This window comes from Geotrypetes seraphini, chromosome 2, assembly GCF_902459505.1.
Source record: "Geotrypetes seraphini chromosome 2, aGeoSer1.1, whole genome shotgun sequence".
Classification (NCBI taxonomy): Eukaryota; Metazoa; Chordata; class Amphibia; order Gymnophiona; family Dermophiidae; genus Geotrypetes; species Geotrypetes seraphini.
Genome location: NC_047085.1, coordinates 64,593,127 through 64,614,060, shown reverse-complemented (window position 1 = coordinate 64,614,060; position 20,934 = coordinate 64,593,127). Strand labels below are relative to the sequence as shown.

At 44.1% G+C, this 20,934-nt stretch overlaps 1 protein-coding gene across 8 annotated transcripts in view; it reads right to left on the bottom strand.

Annotated features, from left to right (window-relative positions):
* UBR5 (ubiquitin protein ligase E3 component n-recognin 5) overlaps positions 1-20,934 on the bottom strand; it is a 1,080,924-nt gene that overhangs the window by 451,082 nt on the left and 608,908 nt on the right. For all 8 annotated transcript variants that reach the window (XM_033933084.1, XM_033933089.1, XM_033933086.1 and 5 more), the window contains one exon: positions 19,271-19,362. In XM_033933084.1, coding sequence (XP_033788975.1) covers positions 19,271-19,362 — 92 coding nt within the window. The remainder of the gene's footprint in view (positions 1-19,270; positions 19,363-20,934) is intronic.

The following is a 20,934-nucleotide window of genomic DNA, read 5'->3' as shown; positions in this document are numbered from 1 at the left end:
CATCCTCCCTTCTTCACCAGTTACCCTTCCCCTCAAAGCCCAAGCTTGTCAACTGCTTCCCTAACTGCATATATACTGAAACTGCACTATATTCTATCTGTACAGCATCCCAAATTGTATATCCACTGGAATAGCCCAATCCTCCTTGCCGTATCCCATTCCCTAAACTATACTACACCATTCTTCTTGTAACTCCTCTGGAAATGTTCTTCTTCTTGTAACTCTTCTGGAAAAGTCCAGAAATCTCTTTGTAATCATCCTGGAAATGTCCAGATGTCTCTTTTGTAATCCGCCCAGAACTGCAAGGTTGAGGCGGAATAGAAATCAGTAATGTAATGTAATGTAATGTAATATATTAGAGAGTTCCCAGGAAGAAATTGAATACCACGGAACATTGACAGTTTCTATGGTGTTTGAACAGGATTTGAATGCCATAATGAAAGCTTTTTTTCAATCTTCACAAAGTTTATTCCTGGGACAAAAAATTTGGATTTACCCTGATGTGACAAAGGTCACTCAAGACCGTAGAAAGATATTTCTAGCTATGCGGGAAGAAATGTTAAAAATGGGAGCTACTTTTCTGCTAAGCTATCCTTGCAAATACATCCTCAGATATGCTGGGACTAAATATGTGTTTTTTGTTCTGGAACAGCTTCGGCATTTCTTGGATACAAAGAAACTTTAAAATAAGTTAAATACACACTGCAAGAAAATTTGGCCATGTACACATTAAGCCTTTTCCTTAAATCTGTTGGATTTATAACAGAGACCTCCTTGTCTCATTAATTCTCTTGTTTTCATATGGAATAATTGTGGTCTAACAAGGAGTTTAAAAAGATATGTTAAAAATGAAGGTTTCTTTATACTAGTTATACTAGTCCTTAAGCCCGTTACATTAACGGGTGCTAGAATAGATGTGTGTGTGTGTGTGTGTCTGTTTTTCTTCCTTTTTCTCTCCTTGGCTGCTTTCTGACTGTCTTTCTTTCTCTCTCTTTCTTCAGCTGTCCACCACCACCCCATGCCTGCTCCCCCTGCCCAGCAGTAGCCCTTCTCCCTTTCTTTTACCTCCCCCGTGTCCAGCAGCACCCCTTCCTTGCTCCCCCTGTGCAGCAGCAACCCTTCTCCATTCGTTTTACGTCTCCCCCTGTCCAGCAGCAGCCCTTTTCCCTTCGTTTTACCTCCCCCCTATCCAGCAGCACCCCTTCCCTGCTCCCCCTGTCCAGCAGTAGGCCTTCTCCTTCCTTTTATCTCCCCCCCTGTCCAGCAGGCCTTCTCCCTTCCTTTTACCTCCCCCACTGTCTAGCAGCATCTCTTCCCTGCTCCCCCTGTCCAGTAGTAGCCTTCCCCCTTCCTTTTACCTCCCCCTGTCTAGCAGCACCTCTTCCCTGCTCCCCCTGTCCAGCAGCAGGCCTTCTCCCTTCCTTTTATCTCCCCCCTGTCTAACAGCATCTCTTCCCTGCTCCCCCTGTTCAGCAGTAGCCTTCTCTCTTCCTTTTACCTCCCCCCTGTCTAGCAGCACCTCTTCCCTGCTCCCCCTGTCAAGCAATAGGCCTTCTTCCTTCCTTTTACCTTCCCCCATGTCTAACAGCACCTCTTTCCTGCTCCCCCTGTCCAGCAGCAGACTTTCTCCCTTCCTTTTACCCCCCCCCATCTAACAGCATCTCTTCCCTGCTCCCCCTGTCCAGCAGCACCCCTCACCTGCTCCCCCTGTCCAGCATCTGGCTTCCTGGTCGTTGATGTCTGCGCTCCTCTTCAAAGTAGACTGGTGAGGATCGCGGCCGGCTGTAGCGAACCTTACAGGACGCTCTCCACGTCAGTAGCACGGTCCCTCTGGTGCGATCCCGTGCGTCAGAGGGAACGTGCTACCGAGGTGCAAAGCGGCCTGCAAGGTTCACTACAACTGGCTGCGATCCTCACCAGGCTGCTTTGAAGAGGAGGGCAGACAGAAGAGCAGCAGCGGCAGCAGCGTGCTCCCTGGTTGTTGTGGAGAGGACTGCTGCTTTGGTGGACTGGATGGAGGACTGCCGCTTCGATGGCTGGAGGAGTTGGAGAGCAGGAAGGCCCGAGCTTTACAATTTCTCTGGTGGCCACTGGCACAGCTAAGCGCGCATGCACACTCCTGCCGGCCACGGACCTACGGATTATGCAGGTAGGGGTGCGCATATGCGCTTAGCGTTTTATTATGATAGATGATATTGAATACTCTGATTTGCTGTAACAAGTGGATTCTTGTATATTTGTTTTGAAAAGCATAAATAAAATTTTAAAAAAAGAAATGCTTGTCCAAAATATAGAACCACAAGAACTTTCTGTGAGCCAGAAAGATGGGAATAATAACTAATAACTATTTTTTATATACTGCAATACCACAAACAGTTCAGAGCGGTTTACAGAGGAAGAGACTATGTACAGACAGTGATATTACAAAAAACTTTCAAAATTGCATGGTAAGATTATTCAAATTTTTCCTGGAAGTGGAGTCAGAGAAATTTATCAAAGAGATAAGATTTGATTGACTCCCTAAAAGTTTGGTAAGAAAGTGCGTTTGAGATTAAGTTGATTAAACATTTATTCTATTTGCCTGCTTGGAATGAAAGTGTTCTATTGAGCAATCTCTTGTAGATACAGCCCTTCAAGGATGGAAAGGCGAACAAGTAGGCACTACGTGTACAAGTTGTGCCTGGAAATTTGAAATGATGGGATAGATAGATTGGGGATGAATGGTTTTGAAGCAAAGGCAAACAAACTTAAAATAACCCTCGCTTCCACGGGCAGCCAGTGTAGTTTTTTTGTAATACGGGCTTACATGATCCGATTTCTTGAGACCGTAGATGAGACAGACTGCAGCATTCTGAACGATTCTATGACTGAAGTTTCAAGTTTATTGAGATTTTGATTTAAATACAATATCAAGTATTTTCAATGCGTATAACAATAATAATTTTTTGGGGGGGACAAATAAAACAATTTAAAACCATAAACATACAGTTTTATCCATAGTTACATTAAAGATACGTAAGGAATGAAAGGTTAAATTACATTTGATTTAAAATAAACAATTAAAAATAAAATAACAGTTAGGGAAGAACAACTTTAGGAGAGGTATTAAAGAGAAAAAGGAAAAAAAAAATTTTTTTTATGAAGAATTAGTCTAAGAGTAATTGTTTAGGTAAGACCTAATCTAAAAGTAAATAGGAGAGTCAAAAGGATTGTCTGATCTAAGATTCATAAGCATCTTTATAAAGATAGCTTTTTAGATTGTTTTTAAATTTTTCTAAGGAGGTTTCAGCGCGCAAATAGATTGGAAGTTTGTTCCAAAGCTGGGGTCCCAAGATAGAAAAGGTTGTGGTTCTTCTGGTGCCAATTACTTTCAGTGATGGAATGGTCAACAAATACTGATCTGTTGATCTAAGAGATCTAACTGGGGAATAAGGTATTAAATATTGCTATAAGAATATTGGAGTATTAGTTTTCTGAATTTTGAATGTTAATAATGCGATTTTATATGTTATTCTATGTGAAATAGATAGCCAGTGTGCTTCTTGCAAAAGAGGAGTGATGTGATCATATTTTTTAGAGTTAGTAATAATTTTTATTGCTGTGTTTTATATAATTTGTAGTCTGTGTTATGCCTTAGTATAATATATTACAGTAATCTAGCTTAGAAATTATCAAAGAGTGAATTAGGACATTAAGAGCTTTTGGTTCTAAGACTTTGGCTAAAGATCTAATGAGGCGTAGTTTATAAAAACAACTTTTAACTACAGAACTGATCTGATCATGGTAGAATAGTTCATGGTCCAATAATATTCCCAATATTTTTGTCGTTGTCACTTTTTGTAGTGGAAAATTGTCCAAAAAAATTTGTGCTGCAAATGTAATGTCCTTTTTCCATGGTAGGAGCATTATTGAAGATTTAGATGGATTTAGTGACAGCATGTTGTCTTTTAACCATTGACTAATTTGTTTTAACTTGTTATTTATGTTCATTATCTCAGTAGAATCAGCAGTATTTAATGGATATAATAGCTGGATATCGTCTGCATAAGCATAAACAGAAAATCCTATGGACTGGCTTAGTGTGAGAAGAGGAGCATTCTGAACGATTCTATGCCTGTGTTAGATCCAGAGAGGCAAGGTATTCTCCCAGTGCAACCGAGGCAATGATTGACCACACCATTTCCATGCGGAAGCAGGGGATCTTGAGGGCTGCCTTGACTGACTTTAGATCCAGAATCAGTCTCCAGTCTTCTGAGTCTATTTTGGACACAATGAAATATATTGAGTTATCTACCTAAGCCCCATTCTGCTTGTGGTACAGGCTCTATGGCTCCTAGAGTAAAGATCCTCTGAACCGTCACTTATACCCAGGCCGCCTTTTCCAGGTTCCCTGCCAATGAAGTGAAAAAGAGGTCCAGGAGAGGCAGGTAGAATTCTAGCTTGCACCTCTCCCGAATGATTTCCAGAACCCACTGAACTGATGATATCTGTGTCTAAGCCTTCCAGTACTGTGCCAGCCTGTCTGCCACCCTGGCATCATTGCTGTTTCTTGGAAGACACATCCAGATGCTTGGGGATGCCTTGTGCTCCAGAACTTTTGTTTCTGGCCCTGGAATGTCCTCTGACTGGAGTAAGCACCCAAATACTGGTGAAAATGCTAGGAGCTATGAAAATATCCCATGCTGAATCTCCTCACATTCTGGGGTCTACTATCTGGTAAGAATGTTGGCTTACAATCCATTACACTAGCCATGAAATCATCCATACCCTTGTCAAAGAGCAACTGTCCTTGAAAGGGAAGTTTGCTCAGGGTCGCTTTGGAGGCTGAGTCTCCTGCCCATTGCCTAATCCAGAGCATTCTGCAGGTAGAGATGGAATAAGCTGAGACTTTGCTCAGAACCCTGAAAAGGTCATAGACAGCATCTGCAATATAGTCAACTCCCTCGAAAAATGGCTTAGTGAGGGTGATAGGCGCCCCTCCCCCAATCTCTTATCCACCCCATCCCCATCCACTCTTTCTTCGCCCCCTCCTGATGCATGTGCACACCCCTTCCTTCCTTTCATAACTAACTAACTAACTAACTAACTAACATAACTAACGTACCTAGCGCACGCAGCAAACCCAACCTCCTGCTCATGCCAGCGTCGGCTCTTCCGCCGATGTCACTTCCTAGACACAGGTCCAGGAAGTGAAGTCAGAGGAAGAGCTGATGATGGTGCGAGCAGCAGGCTGGGGTTGCTGCTCGCACCGGGAACATTGAAGAGGTACATGAGGAGGCGTGTGAGCATGCAGTAGTAGGATGAGGAAGGAGTGAGGGGAGAAGAGAGGACAATGGGTGCCGACGTCCACACCAAGACAGAGCCCGGGGTGGATCATCCGGCAACAAACCCTCCCCATTACTCTAAGAAGAACTGGGGATTAGTGTTGCTGTCCAGATCTGGAGCCTGGCTTAGACGACAGTGGCAAACCCAGGCAATATAAGATGCTGCTGCTGCTTTCGGTCCCAGCGCAGCAGCCTTGACTTGTCTTTTCAGGACAAAGTCTATCCTATGGTCCTGTGTATCCTTGGAGTGAAGTTCGCTTCTTAACCTACACCACCAGTGTAGGCCTAGCAAACCACTTTAGGCCTAGCAAACCACTGCTGGAACTCAGCGTCCATCATGTAGAGCTTAGCCATTGACTTAGCTACCCCTTAGGGCCCCTTGAGAACATCCCAGTGATCTGTTAACATCTTAGTGACCTTTGGATGCAAGGGAAAAGCAAAGTTACTTACCGTAACAGGTGTTATCTAGGGACAGCAGGCAGATATTCTTGACTGATGGGTGACGGCACCGACGGAGCCCCGGTACGGGCAATTTTAGAGTGATTGCTCTCTAAGAACTTGGAAAGTTCTAGTAGGCCGCACCGCGCATGCGCGAGTACCTTCCCGCCCGACAGAGGCGCGCGGTCCCCAGTTAGGATAAGCCAGCTAAGAAGCCAACCCGGGGAGGTGGGTGGGATGCAAGAATATCTGCCTGCTGTCCCTGGATAACACCTGTTATGGTAAGTAACTGTGCTTTATCCCAGGACAAGCAGGCAGCATATTCTTGACTGATGGGTGACCTCCAAGCTAACAAAAAGAGGGATGGAGGGAAGGTTGGCTATTAGGAAAACAAATTTTGCAAAACAGATTGGCCGAAGTGTCCATCCCGTCTGGAGAATGCATCCAGACAATAATGAGATGTAAAAGTATGAACTGAGGACCAAGTGGCAGCCTTGCAGATTTCCTCAATAGGAGTGGAACGGAGGAAAGCTACAGATGCTGCCATAGCTCGGACTCTATGGGCCGTGACAGAACTTTCCAGTGTCAGTCCGGTCTGAGCATAACAGAATGAAATGCACGCTGCAAGCCAATTTGACAACGTACGTTTAGAAACAGGACGTCCCAATTTATTCGGATCAAAGGACAGAAAGAGTTGGGGAGCTGATCTGTGGGGTTTCGTACGCTCTAGATAGTAAGCTAGAGCCCTCTTACAGTCCAAAGTATGCAGAGCCTGTTCTCCAGAATGAGAGTGAGGTTTCGGAAAGAAAACAGGTAGTACAATAGATTGGTTGAGATGGAACTCAGAGACAACCTTAGGAAGAAACTTTGGATGTATACGTAGAACTACCTTATCATGATGAAAGATTGTGAAAGGTGGGTCAGAAACTAGTGCATGGAGCTCACTGACCTTCCTGGCAGAGGTGAGCGCAATAAGGAAAAGCACCTTCCAAGTGAGAAACTTGAAAGTGGCAGTAGCCAAAGGTTCAAATGGAGGCTTCATTAAAGCAGAGAGAACCACATTAAGATCCCAGATCACAGGAGGTGCTTTAAGAGGTGGTTTTACATTGAAAAGACCTCGCATGAATCTGGTGACTAGGGGCTGAGCTGAAAGGAGTTTTCCATGGACTGGCTCATGAAAAGCAGCAATAGCACTGAGATGGACTCTGATGGATGTAGATTTGAGGCCAGAGTCAGACAGAGAAAGTAGATAATCCAACAATGTCTCCACTGCAAGGAACGTGGGATCATGATGATGAAGAAGACACCAAGAAGAAAACCGTGTCCACTTCTGATGATAACATTGCAGAGTGGCTGGTTTCCTGGAAGCATCCAGAATAGAACGAACGGGCTGAGACAAAAGAGAATCATATGAAGTCAGCCCGAGAGATACCAAGCTGTCAGGTGTAGAGACTGGAGGTTGGGATGTAGAAGGGTCTCTTGATGCTGCGTAAGCAGAGAAGGAAATAGTGGAAGCAGAAAGGGTTCTCTGGAACTGAGTTGAAGTAGAAGGGAGAACCAATGTTGTCTGGGCCACCGTGGAGCAATCAGAATCATGGTGGCTCGTTCCCTTTTGAGCTTGAACAAGGTTCGTAACATGAGCTGCAGAGGAGGGAAAGCATACAGGAACAGATTGGACCAATCCAGAAGAAAAGCGTCCGCTGCCAGACGGTGAGGAGAGTAGAGTCTGGAGCAGAATAGGGGCAGCTGGTGATTGTGAGGAGCTGCAAAGAGGTCTATCTGAGGAGTGCCCCACTGAGCGAAGATGGACTGTAGAGTTACAGGATCGAGTGTCCACTCGTGAGGTTGGAGAATTCTGCTGAGCTTGTCCGCTAAGGAATTCTGCTCTTCCTGAATGTAGATAGCTTTCAGGAATAGTTGGTGATCTGTGGCCCAAGCCCAAATCTTCTGGGCTTCCTGGCACAAGAGGCGAGAGCCTGTCCCACCCTGCTTGTTGATGTAGTACATCGCAACTTGATTGTCTGTGCACAGCAGGAGGACCTGAGGAAAGAGAAGATGTTGGAAGGCTTTGAGGGCATAAAACATCGCTCTGAGTTCCAGGAAATTGATGTGATGTTTCATTTCCTGGGCTGTCCAAAGTCCTTGAGTTTGGAATTCGTTCAAATGAGCTCCCCAGGCATAAGGGGAGGCGTCGGTGGTAATGACAAGTTGATGAGGAGGTAAATGAAACAGAAGACCTCTGGAGAGATTTGAGGATATCAACCACCATTGTAGAGACTGACGAAGAGATGATGTCACAAATATGTGCCGTGAGCAAGGATCCGTCGCTTGGGACCACTGGGTAGCAAGGGTCCATTGAGGAGTGCGCAGGTGAAGACGTGCGAGGGGTGTGACATGAACTGTGGAGGCCATGTGACCCAAGAGTATCATCATTTGCTTGGCAGAGATGGAACGTTGTGGAAGCACCTGCTGACATAGAGATTGAAGAGTTTGAAGACGGTTGGATGGCAGGAATGCTCTCATGAGGACTGTGTCCAGTACCACTCCAATGAATTGAAGTCTCTGAGTGGGGATGAGATGAGATTTGGGTAGATTGATCTCGAACCCCAGAAGCTGTAGAAACAGAATGGTTTGGTTGGTGGCCAGGAGCACTGTTTGAGATGAATTGGCCTTGATTAACCAATCGTCCAGATAAGGAAAGACTTGAAGGTGGTGAGAGCGTAGAAAGGCAGCCACCACAATGAGACATTTGGTGAACACCCTTGGAGAGGAGGCAAGACCGAATGGTAGCACCTTGTATTGATAATGACAGCGGTTGATCATGAAGCGGAGATATTGTCTGGAGGTCAGATTGACCGGTATGTGAGTGTATGCTTCTTTGAGATCGAGGGAGCATAGCCAATCATCTGGATTGAGAAGAGGGTAAAGAGTGGCCAGAGAAAGCATCTTGAATTTTTCCTTGACTAAACATTTGTTGAGATCGCGAAGATCTAGGATTGGTCTGAGATCTCCTGTTTTTTTGGGAACCAGAAAGTAACGGGAGTAGAATCCCTGTCCCTGCTGATCTAGAGGAACTTCCTCTATAGCGTTTAGAAGGAGGAGGGATTGAACCTCCTGAGGAAGGAGGGCAGACTGAGGAGTGTTCAAAGCAGACTCTTTTGGCAGGCTTTGAGCTGGAAGGGTCTGAAAGTTGAGAGAGTAGCCGTGGTGGATGATGTTGAGGACCCATTGGTCCGAAGTGATAACCTCCCACCGGCTGAGGAAAAGAGAGAGACGACCACCTATAGGTTGAGGTAGGTGGGTAGAAATTGGAACCTTGGCTATGCTTTGGAGAATGCAGTCAAAAGGGCTGTGTCGATTTTTGTTGTGGAGGTGGCTTCACAGGTTGCTGCTGCTGTGGCCTGGGAGGCTGACGTTGCTGTTGACGTTGACGCCTGGGTTGCTGGGGAGCTGCTGGCAATGGGTGAGCTGCATAGCGTCGTTGATAAGCCGATTGATGTCTGAAAGGCCGAGTCTGAGGAGGCTTTTTCTTAGTCTTGAGCAGGGTATCCCAGCGTGTTTCGTGGGCAGAGAGCTTTTGAGTGGTCGAGTCCATGGATTCCCCAAAGAGCTCATCCCCCAGGCATGGGGCATTGGCTAACCGATCTTGATGATTAACATCAAGCTCGGATACTCGAAGCCAGGCAAGGCGACGCATGGCCACAGACATTGCAGTTGCTCTGGAGGTAAGTTCGAAAGTGTCATAAATTGACCGAACCATGAACTTACGAAGTTGAAACAGAGAAGACGAGCAGTGATGAAAAGCTTGCTGTTTGCGCTGAGGAAGGTACTTTTCAAATGAAGCCATGGTGGTAAGAAGATGCTTAAGATAAAACGAAAAATGAAAAGCATAGTTACCAGATCTGTTAGCCAACATTGCATTTTGGTAGAGCCTCTTACCAAATTTATCCATGGCTTTGCCCTCTCTGCCAGGAGGTACAGAAGCATAGACACTAGCCCCTGTGGACTTTTTAAGAGTAGATTCCACAAGCAGAGATTCATGAGGAAGCTGGGGCTTATCGAAACCAGGAATAGGAATTACCTTATACAATGAATCTAATTTACGGGGAGCTCCTGGAATCGTTAAGGGAGTTTCTAGGTTCTTGTAGAAAGTCTCCCTCAAGATGTCATGAAGAGGGAGTTTCAAAAATTCCTTTGGAGGCTGATCAAAGTCAAGGGCATCTAAAAAGGCTTTAGACTTTTTAGATTCAGCCTCCAAAGGAATGGATAGAGAGTCACACATGTTTTTCAAAAAAGAAGTGAAAGATGTGGATTCATGTGGAGAGGATGGGTCAGGCACAGCAGGCTCATCCTCATCTGAGGAACATTCACCCTCAGATAGAAAGGGCTCTTCAGAGTCACCCCACAGATCAGGGTCCCTGATATGGGAACTACGGTCTCGGGACTCTGGTGTGGATGGTTCCAGGTGCCTGGATTTGCGCACTGACTTACCCGACCTCATCGATATGGTACCGGGAGACGTTACCGGTTGCACGGGTGCCGAAGTCTGTACCGACTGATGCTGAGCTCTCGGTTCCGGAGCAAGAACAGGCATCGATATCGATGAGGCCGAGTGGACCGGTTCCGAAGCGGATGCAGACAATAGGGGTTGGTCTACTACCGGTACCGGTAGTTCAGACCGGACCGGCACCGGAAGGTTCGGTGCCAATAGAGCAGGAAGGAGTTGTTGTAACTGCTCCTTTAGCTGCACTTGGAGGACGGCGGCAATGCGCTCATCCAAAGAAGGCACCGGTACCGCCTTTTTCTTTTGCAGTACCTGCGGTGCCGCTCGACGCCCCGAAGATGAAGAGCCTGAGGTCGAGGGACTCATTTCAATCGGGGCGGAGCGCTTCCGCTGGCGTTTCACGGTCGGCAGGACTGGGCTCGCTGCAATAGAGACCGGAGGACGCTCCAGCGGGGAAGGCTTCTTAGCCGGCTTACCTGAGTGCGACGCCGGTGTGGTATCGTGCGGCGTCGAAGAAGTAGGTGCCGACTGTGAAGGTGCCGCTGCCAGTGTCAATGGTACGGGATCGGACATATCGGCACCGAAAAGTAATCGCTGTTGTATCTGGCGATTTTTCAAAGTACGTTTTTTCAACGTGGCAAGGTGGGTGCAGGTGGAAGCCTGATGCTCAGGACCCAAACACTGTAGGCACCAGTTATGCGGGTCCGTGAGAGATATAGGCCGAGCACACCGCTGGCACTTTTTAAAACCTGGTTGAGGGGGCATGAAAGTAAAAACGGCTTCCGCCAAATCGAAGGCCGAGGCCTCGATGGTGGCAGTAGGCCCTGCCGGGGAAAAACCGAATTGAAGAAAAAAATAAGGTTTTTGGTTTTTTTTAACAAAAATAAAATAAAAGAAAAAAAGGCAATAGAGCCAAAAGGGTTTACGCGAGCGGGAAGGCGTAGAGAAAAAATTTCAACGGCCGTTGAAAAACGCGTCTTCTTAGCTCCGCGGAAACTAAGAAACTGGGGACCGCGCGCCTCTGTCGGCGGGAAGGCACTCGCGCGTGCGCGGTGCGGCCTACTAGAACTTTCCAAGTTCTTAGAGTGCAATCACTCTAAAATTGTCCGTACCGGGGCTCCGTCGGTGCCGTCACCCATCAGTCAAAAATATGCTGCCTGCTTGTCCTGGGATAAACAGGTTTTATGTTCCTTAGTGCTGCTAGTGATTGAGTACTGAGCTATGGAAGCTTGAGGCAGCTCCATCTTTAATTCCTGGAGTGCCTTTAAATTAAGCTTTGTAAGCCAGAGGGTTTGAACAAACTTCGCACCTTCGAATCATTTCCAAGATCCAGGGCTGACACCTGACAGTGGTCATCTCCCCACCCCCAGCTAGGATGCTGAATCTCTAAGAGCTGAGGATCCTGAATGAGAAATTAAAGGCATGGACTCTGAACCTTGATCCTCTGAGTCTACCAGAGCTTGGGTCCCCGTGACATCTGCACGCTTCTTTGTGGTGGATCCTGCACCTTTTGTTAAAAACCCTGGAACTACCTTCGTCAGGCCCCCACGAGATTAGGTCAGTTTTTGAAGCTTAAAATGGTTTCATACATCATGTGCATAAATTCGTGAGCAAACCACTGCCCAAGTTGCCTAAAGAGTTGTGGCAGGGTCTCCTGCACTAGCTTCTGGTGTTTGTCCACCGGCACGTGGCTGCACTTCATCAGGGACGCCAAATCCATTTTCCCTGCTACAGCTGAGCATCTAAGCCATCAGAAGCTTAAGGGGAGGCAAAGCCCAAAGCTACTGACCCCCTTCATGCACTGCATGGCACAATGGCCCACTTCAGACAGACATCTGTCGCAAATCTGGCATGGTTCTGAATTATCTTCATCTGAGGAGTCCATCTATATTGTTTTCTGTGAAAAATAAGGGGTATTGAGACTTAAAAAAAAAAAAAAAAAAGGGAAATCCAAGGTGGCCACTGTGATAATGATTCTGGCACCTAAAATGGCATGAGGAGAAAAAATTCTAGCACGCCAGAAGTTGTAAAAATTCCAGGATGGAATGAGAATCCCTACAGGATGCTGGCCACTACATGGTCTTTTGAAACTGGATTAGTGGAAGATTGGAGGGAAGTTTTAAAGAATGGAGAACCTTTAGCAGAGATGAATTACTTTGAACAGATTCCCATTGTTAAAGGAAAGGACAAGATATAAATTAGCCAGAGGGGAAGATTATTGTTTCCAGCTCACATAAAGCAACACAAATGATTTAGAAGAAAAGATACAGGAAGTTGTAGAACTGGAAAAGGAAAGTTGTGATTTTAGAAGTTAGGTGACTATGTTATATTATCAGAATAAATTGTTAATGCATAAAGCAGACACCTACCAACAGGTAGTAGAGAGAGCTGCTGAGGACCTCTAATCAGAAAATAATGGATACATATTGAAGAATTTAAGCACAGTACCAGGCAGACCTTTAGGTCTCTAGCCCAGAAATATTTAAGGAAAAAAAAATAAAAATTTAATTTAACAACAAATTTATAATGCCTAAATAGTAGTAGTCATTCTAGTAAGATAGTGAACAGAGGAACCTTTAATTACGTGAATGATTAGGATATATGAGGTAAGGAAAGTAGGGATTACTTTGGATCAAGTGGATGCTGAAAAATAATTTTACACAGTTGTGCAAAGAACCAATGGAACAGGAGGAAGCTTTTTGATCTTATAATGAATAATGAGGTATTATTTTAAGCAATTAGCAGCAAGTGGGTGTGATGCATGGGATATTACTGAGGCTGAGTGACCCATTAATGAAAAACTTTGGGATACATTATGGGCTGTCATACAGCATATTAAGGATGAAGGGATGAAAACTACAATTTTTTCTTTTATGAGGCAGGCTGGTGCTCTCATGGAATGTACTGTGGCTATGAGAAATAAAATGATTTGTATGGTTTCTCCTGTATATAAGTAAGTTAATTATAACTTTATTAATAAGTTAAAACACAGGAAAGCTTATGCTACAAAATGTTTGAAGCTTAAGGAGACATTTTTGTGTCCAGGAGGGATTTATTTACAGTTTTGCTGAAGGAACTTTGGCAGTACTCCTAGACAAAGACTTAGAAATGAATTGGCTTTCTTTTCTGCATCATAAGAAGCCAGAAGAGATTATTTTAAACAGGTGTTTGCGGAAAAGACATAAAACTTCTGGGCTTTGTTACCTGGGGTCCAGAAAGAGAACTACTTTTTCTCTCAAGCTACAGTATATTTACAGGCTGAAACAAAGTGTGGAATGATAAAAGCTCTCTCATTTCAAGCCTCTGTGTAATATACTAATTCTGTTTATTTGTATATTTCAAAATGAAACCAGATGTATCCATCTCCAGGAATGAGGGTTTAAATAAAGATTATTTTCTCTTTTAGAACTATCTGCTTTCTTGGTATTTGGAAAAATAGAATATACTAACTCATTTAATGTCAGAACATGATACTTAACAGCTCCACAGTAATAAATATTGTTTGTGTGCGCTATGTATTGTCTTGTTGTATGGGACAATGTTGTCATGCATTTTTTTCAGATATTGTTTTTCTTTTTTTTTTCTTCCCACTTGTTCAAAGCTGTCTAACAATTTTTGACAGTTCTTTTGACAGGACATTTTCAAAGAGAAAGCTTTTAAATTTTTAAGTGCTTGTGATAATGATGCTGTTTTGTTTATGATTTTGGTTTTGCCATATGGTCACTGACTGTTGTTCATGCTATAGAAAAGAAATATATACAGTGGTGCCTCACACAACAAACTTAATTCGTTCCAGGAGCAAGTTTGTTATGAGAAAAGTTCGTTATGTGAAACGCGTTTTCCCATAACAATACATGTTAAAAAAAATAATTCGTTCTGTAGCATATAATATGCTAAGATGACATAAAAAAAGATAAATTTTTTGTTATTATTTTTATTTAGATACATCTAAAAACATAATTTTTTTTTAAACAAACACACATTTTTTAAATTTTAAGACAGACTAAGTAGAGTCTACCAAATCTTGCACATCTTCATCCATTTTCTGCTTTTTGGCCGATGGTTTCATGAAAAACCTGTCCAAAGTCGTTTGTTTTTCTCTTTTCTCCAACATCTGCCGGAAATAACGGACAAGAGTATCGGAGTAAAGATCGTTGATCCTGTTTGCTTCAGCTGAATCCGGATAGTGGGCATTGGTAAACTCCTGAATTGCTTTCCATTTGACCAGGATGTTCTTGATGTCAGCAGTTGGGATTGGTCGATTGTTTGATTGTTGCTCCTCGTTATCAGATAACGCTTCCCTTTGAGCATTGTCCTGTTGCTGGACCAGAAGTGCTTGGAGCTCTTCAGTTGTCAGCTCTTCTTCGTGTTCCTCAATAAGCTCCTCTACATCCTCTTCCTCTACCTCTAATTCCAACCTTTGGGCCACTGTGATGATGTCCTTCACCACTTCTGTGTCATCAACTACTGCTTCTTCCTGGGTCCACGAAGGCACAAGCATCTTCCAAGCAGAAATTAGGGTCCTTTGTGACACTTCTTCCCAGGCCTTCTGTATAAGTCGTATTGCCATAAGGACATCAAATTTCTCCTTCCAAAACTTTCGGACAGTCATATTGTCTCCACCAAACTCGCATTCTTCAAACACCTTATTAAAGAGGGCTCTAGTGTAGAGTTTTTTAAAGTTCGCAATAACTTGCTGATCCATTGGCTGAATAATGGATGTGGTGTTTGGTGGCAAATACTGCACCTCGATAAAAGGATAATTTTCCTGCAATATTTCCTCTAGGTCTTTTGGGTGAGCAGGGGCATTGTCAAGTATCAGAAGGGCTTTGAGCGGCAGTTCTTTTTCCAGCAAGAATTTCTTCACGGCAGGAGCAAAGGTTTCCAGAATCCATTCGTTGAAGATAACTTGGGTCACCCAGGCTTTTTGATTGGACTTCCAATGGACGGGCAGTTTGGACTTAATAACGTTATTTTTCTTGAAAATTCTTGGATTTTCAGAGTGATAAACCAATAGAGGTTTGATCTTGAGGTCTCCGCTGGCATTAGACGAAAACATAAGGGTAAGTCTGTCCTTCATGGCTTTGTGTCCTGGCAATTTCTTCTCTTTTGTAATGAAGGTTCTGCTCGGCATTCTTTTCCAGAAAAGACCCGTTTCATCGGCATTGAACACTTGTTGTGGGCAGTATCCTTCATCCTTAATACATTTTTGAAAGTTTATAGAGAACTTTTCTGCTTCTTTCTTGTCAGCACTGCCAGCCTCACCATGCATAGTAACGCTGTGGATTCCACACCTTTTCTTAAATCTAAAAAACCACCCCCTGCTGGCTTTGAATTCTTCTTCATTAGCTTGATTGCTGCTACTTCCAGGGACGTTTTTCTTTAGATCGTCATAAATTCTCTTGGCTTTGTGACAGATAATATCTTGGGTTGTTACGTCACCTTTCACCTGCCTGTCCTTAATCCAAATTGCTAATAGCCTCTCCATTTCCTCGTGGATTGAAGACCTATGTTTTTCATGAAATAGTTTTGATACTCCTTTGGCTACTTTGGCTGATTTGATTGCATCCTTATTTGTCAAAATGGTGAAAATGGTGGTCTTGCTGAGGCCAAACTCTGTCACGAGGTCACACTGTTTTACCCCACATTCACTCCTTCTAATTATTTCCCGTTTCATTTCAACAGAAATCACCTTCCTGCTTTTTTTAGAAGCCATGATATACAGTACAGTATATAAAAAATATTGAGTTTATCTTAAAAGAACAACTGTATACAGTGAGAGAGGGCAGAAACTGGGACTTAACTTTTCTTTTTTTTTTTTTCTAGCATCGGGGAAGCGGCGAGAGTAGCTCCGCCCCCCCCCCAACGCATCAGCAGTAGGCGCCGGGCCCCTCCATAAAAGGAGGCGAGCCGACGGTCCGCCACTGCACAGGGAGCCAGGCGAAGGGCTGTGAGAGAGGGCAGTTAAGCGCAGTGGGTAACGCAGCTCGGGCGACTTCGTTGTGTGAAACGAAGTTCGTTGTACGAATCAAGACATGAAGTTCGTTGTGTGCAGCGTTCGCTGTGCGAGGCGTTCGTTATGCGAGGCACCACTGTACCAAGGTTTAACAGTATATCTTAAGCAAGCTGGTCCTCATCATAAGGATCTCCCAGATCAGAATCAGGTGGTGCAAGAACAGCAGCTGACTGAGCTGAGGACGTGTCCGTAAAAACAATGCCACTGAGAGAGGCATTGGAGGCGGAATGGAACTGTGCAAGAGAAGAACACCAGCTCTGAAACTCATTCCACAAATGTTTCATAAATTCTGAGAAAGCTTCCGGCTCCTGAGGCGTAGTAATCCTTTAATGACTTAACTTTGTGTTTCTTAGGCTGCGGAGGCTCCAAATCCAGGCGCACAGAACTAGCAGCCATGCCAAGCCCTGAAAATAAAGGCGGCCACCCCACCGGGCTAGCTTGAGTATTTTGTCACCTGCTTAAGCATGAGAGAGGCTAAGCTTCGCATCGCCGCCTCTCCTGGCTTCGCAATGCAGCACCAGGATGTTCTTGAGTCGCTATATTTGTGCAATCCTGGAAAGAATTTACATTAGGAAAGCCCAAGGACTTCATCCAAACAAGTTTTGAGGCAAAAACTGCAGTTTTTTAAGAGAAGCAAGAAGCTTTAGAAAAAAAGATTGCTAAAAATCTAAGGATGGCCAACGCTAAGAAATTCACGCCAAAATCAAGAAATTTTCACATTAAACAAAGTGAAAAAAATGGTGATTTTAGATTTTTCAGGCGAGGGAACACAGGGGGACATGCAGAAACCCTCATAACATTGATCTGTAAACCTCCCCTGATTCACCTCACAGACTGACAGCTTTTACTCACTGTGCTGCTAATGTGCTGCAGCATGCCTCATCTTTAACAGTAGCTGGAATCAGAGAATCACTGCCTCATGCTGGGAATGCCTCTTTGACGCTGATTTTCAGACTACCAGTCAGACCCCATGCCTGACTGCATCTCAACCCATCCGGACCGACGGATGCGCTCAGAGACAAGCAGAGATGAGAAGATGCTGCTGGCACCCTACGAGACATCGCCAAGTCTCCTACAGATGCCCAGACTGTGCTCAATCTTTGTTCAGCAGGAGAAAGATAGGGATGGCCCCGAGCTCCTGTGAAATAAATGCAGGCTGGCTGACAGGTACCACCAGAGATTGGCCTATCAGCTGCAGACCAAAGTCTGTGTGCTCTCAATGCAGGCAGAGCTGAATAAACACTCTGAGCACAAGAAACCCTGAAAACGGGATGACAAAACATGGGGAAAGCAGAACAAACACACTCCTGCTGGCACGTGTGCAGAAGGAAAAAAAAACTGTAGGTGGAGTTAAGGAGCCCACTGAAGTATACTAGAGGCACAGAGAAAAAAATACAGAGTGGATTCCTTCTGCAGATGGCACGAAGCCATGGGAACACAACCCATCTATCTAGAATGTCTCTCCTATTGCAGTGTTCTTCAAACTTTTTACACCTATGGACCGGTGGAAAGGCGGAAATAAAAGAATTATTTTGTAGACCAGCGGTTGAAGAGCACTGGGCTAATTCGTGGGCCAGACCCCGACCATCTCCGCCCCAGACCCCGCCCCCATAATAGTACTAATTGTAACACTATTTTTCCATTCATTTTTCATATATACACACAATATAAACTTATTAACAACACATAATGGTTAACCACAAAATTAAACTACACAAAGTACATTGTATGCTTCTCAACATTCATTCCTACCAGAACAGATTACCCCTATGCAAATACAGGACCACAAACTAAAATTACTAATATATTCAAACGAAACCCTAAGATTCAAGATTCTGCATGCAATACAACCCCAGAAAAAAAGAAACAAATACATTTCTTCCTGAACAGTGCAAAATATAGACAGCAGATGAAAATTCTCAAAATCGACACAATTCAATCACTAAATTTAAAATACAATCATTCCCCCTACCTTTGTTGTCTCCCTCCCTCCATGTGCCATCTCTTCATCACGGCAGTTTGGTGAGGCTGGGTGTCCTGCCCTCTCTTGTTTGCAAACAATGCCTTGAGAAAGCCAGTTGTCTCTCTTGTCTTCCTCCCCTCTCTGAAGAAACATATCAGCGCTCCCACGTGGCCATTTTATGCTGCCTGCGGCCAGCTCCCTCTTCCTCACTGCCTGCGGATGGCTCCCTCTTCCTCACTGCCTGCAGATGGCTCCCTCTTCCTCACTGCCAGTCTGCGGCCGGAACGTGCCTTAGGCCTGAGGAGATCAGTGCACAAAACCACGTACGGTGGCGTCCCGCGCATCATCCAGAAGCTTTTCCTCTGACATTGCGACGTCAGAGAGAAGGCTGCTGGTTCAGGTGTAGGAGCCGCCACCACCACCTGCAGCTTTGTACACTGATCTCCTCAGGCCCAAGGCACATTCCGGCTGCGGACCAGCAGGAAATTTCTGCAGACTGGCACTGATCCATGGATTGGCGGTTGAAAAACACTGACCTATTGCACTGGAAATGGCAATTCGGTATAGGATGGGCTAGAGGGAGCATTAAGGGGAACTCCAATAACTTGAAACATGAAGACATTGCTGGGCAGACTTTATGCTAAGTATCCACAAATGATGAGACAGCAACTCCAGTAATTGGAACCTAAGGACACTACCGGGTAGACTTTACGGTATATGGCCCAGAAATATATCAAAGAAAAAGGACAGTTTATAATATTTATATGATATTTTTGATTGAAATATTTAAGGGAATGGTGGGTAGGGAGGGATTAATTTATATATTTACGATGACATTTGTAAGAAATTCAAGTGATGTGTAAACATTTTTAATGATGTAATATTGTGTACTTGTTGTAAGATGATAAAATGAATAAAGAATTGGGGGGAAAAAAAAAATTTCTAATGCATGTAACTAATGGGAAGACTGGATAGTCCATTCAGGTCTTTATCTGCTGTCATTTACTATGTTACTTCATACTTACTTGCAATCATGACCTTTGTGACACACTCTCGCGCATTCTGTGCAGCAGCAAAGAGATTCCAACAAACCACATGTGCGGCACTCAAAAATGTCCTGAAGAGATAACAATTCAGTCCGTGTTTAATACACATTAAGTATGTTCTGGTCAGTAACAGTATTTCTAAGCATTATAAAATGTCAAATGCTAATCAAATCTGCTTTATTTTAGCACTAATATTTCTAAGAGAATTTTGATGTTCTCATTGCCAAGGAAATTTGATTTTGAATTTAAGGTGACAATTCTATAAACTAGTCCCTAGTTTAGGCACCACAAAACGGTAAACCTAAACCATTTTGGAACACTAGCATAAAACTGCACTGGCATGCCAAAAGTTAGGTGTGCCTATTTACAACAGGTCAATGACTGGCATAAGCAGTAACACCTAAGTGCATTTTGCAATGTGCACAATTGATAGAATCCTATAAGTTGCACAAGTTGCTTGTGATATGCCCTTGCATTGCCCACAGGTACATGCCTCTGATAGTTGTGCACTAAGTGATTTAGATGCACTATTTATATAATTGTGTCTAGCACTTACAACATAATTGCTAATTATTAGTACTTAACAAACATGATTGGCACCAGCTTACAGAACTGCATTGTAAGTATTTCAGAAATTTTTTTACCCAGCAAATAGATAATCATGAGATGTCAAAGGTACAAGAAAACAGCACGTTATGGCCACCAAAAGTAACAACAAAAAGAAATTATGTACTTAACATGGTAAGCTTTTTTTCAGTAGATAGATGGAAAAATTATGTTCTTACCTGTTAATTTGCTTTCCTTTAGACGCAGCAGATGAATCCAGAGACCAATGGGATAGCACACATCTACCAGCAGGCGGAGATAGAGAAACTGATTAACAGGTGGTCCTATTGGCTGGCACTCCTCCTGTATCTCCAGAATAGCTCCTTGCCCAAGCATCCATAACCATCAATAGGCATAGCATGTAAAAAACTTCTTTCCCATAACAAATCTCAAAAGGCAATAATACAGAATACAACCATCAATAATAACCAACTTCGAAAGTTGGAAAAGAAAAAACCGACAGACAATATCCAGAAAGGGTGGGGCTCTGGATTCATCTGCTGCGTCTAAAGGAAAGAAAATTAACAGGTAAGAACATAATTTTTCCTTCCTTAGCAACAGCAGCAGATGAATCCAGAGACCAATGGGATGTAGCAAAGCAATCCTCCATCTGGGTTGGAAGTAAATGCCGCCTCCGCAACAACCGAAGCACTAAATGCATCGACCGCATGCGCCCCCACATCCAACCGGTAATGCTGAGATAAAGCACTCTCGGAAGACCAAGTTGCCGCGAGACAAAACTCCTCCAAGGAAAAAACTTCTGGACCGAGTCCAAGCAGTAGCTATCGCTCTGGCGGAATACTCATGAAGTTCTTTCGTCAACCGCTTCCCTGCCATCAAGCAAGCGGAAATAATGTCCTCTTGGACCCATCGAGCGATGGAGGCTTTGGACGCCGCCATACGTTTGAGGCGTCCCGTGAAGAATACAAAAAGGTGATCTAAACCACCAAATATCGTTAGAAATCTAGCTTGCGGAGAACGCTACACACTTTCTAAAAATGCAGTGAATAAAAGCACGTCTCCCCATTTCTCCTCAC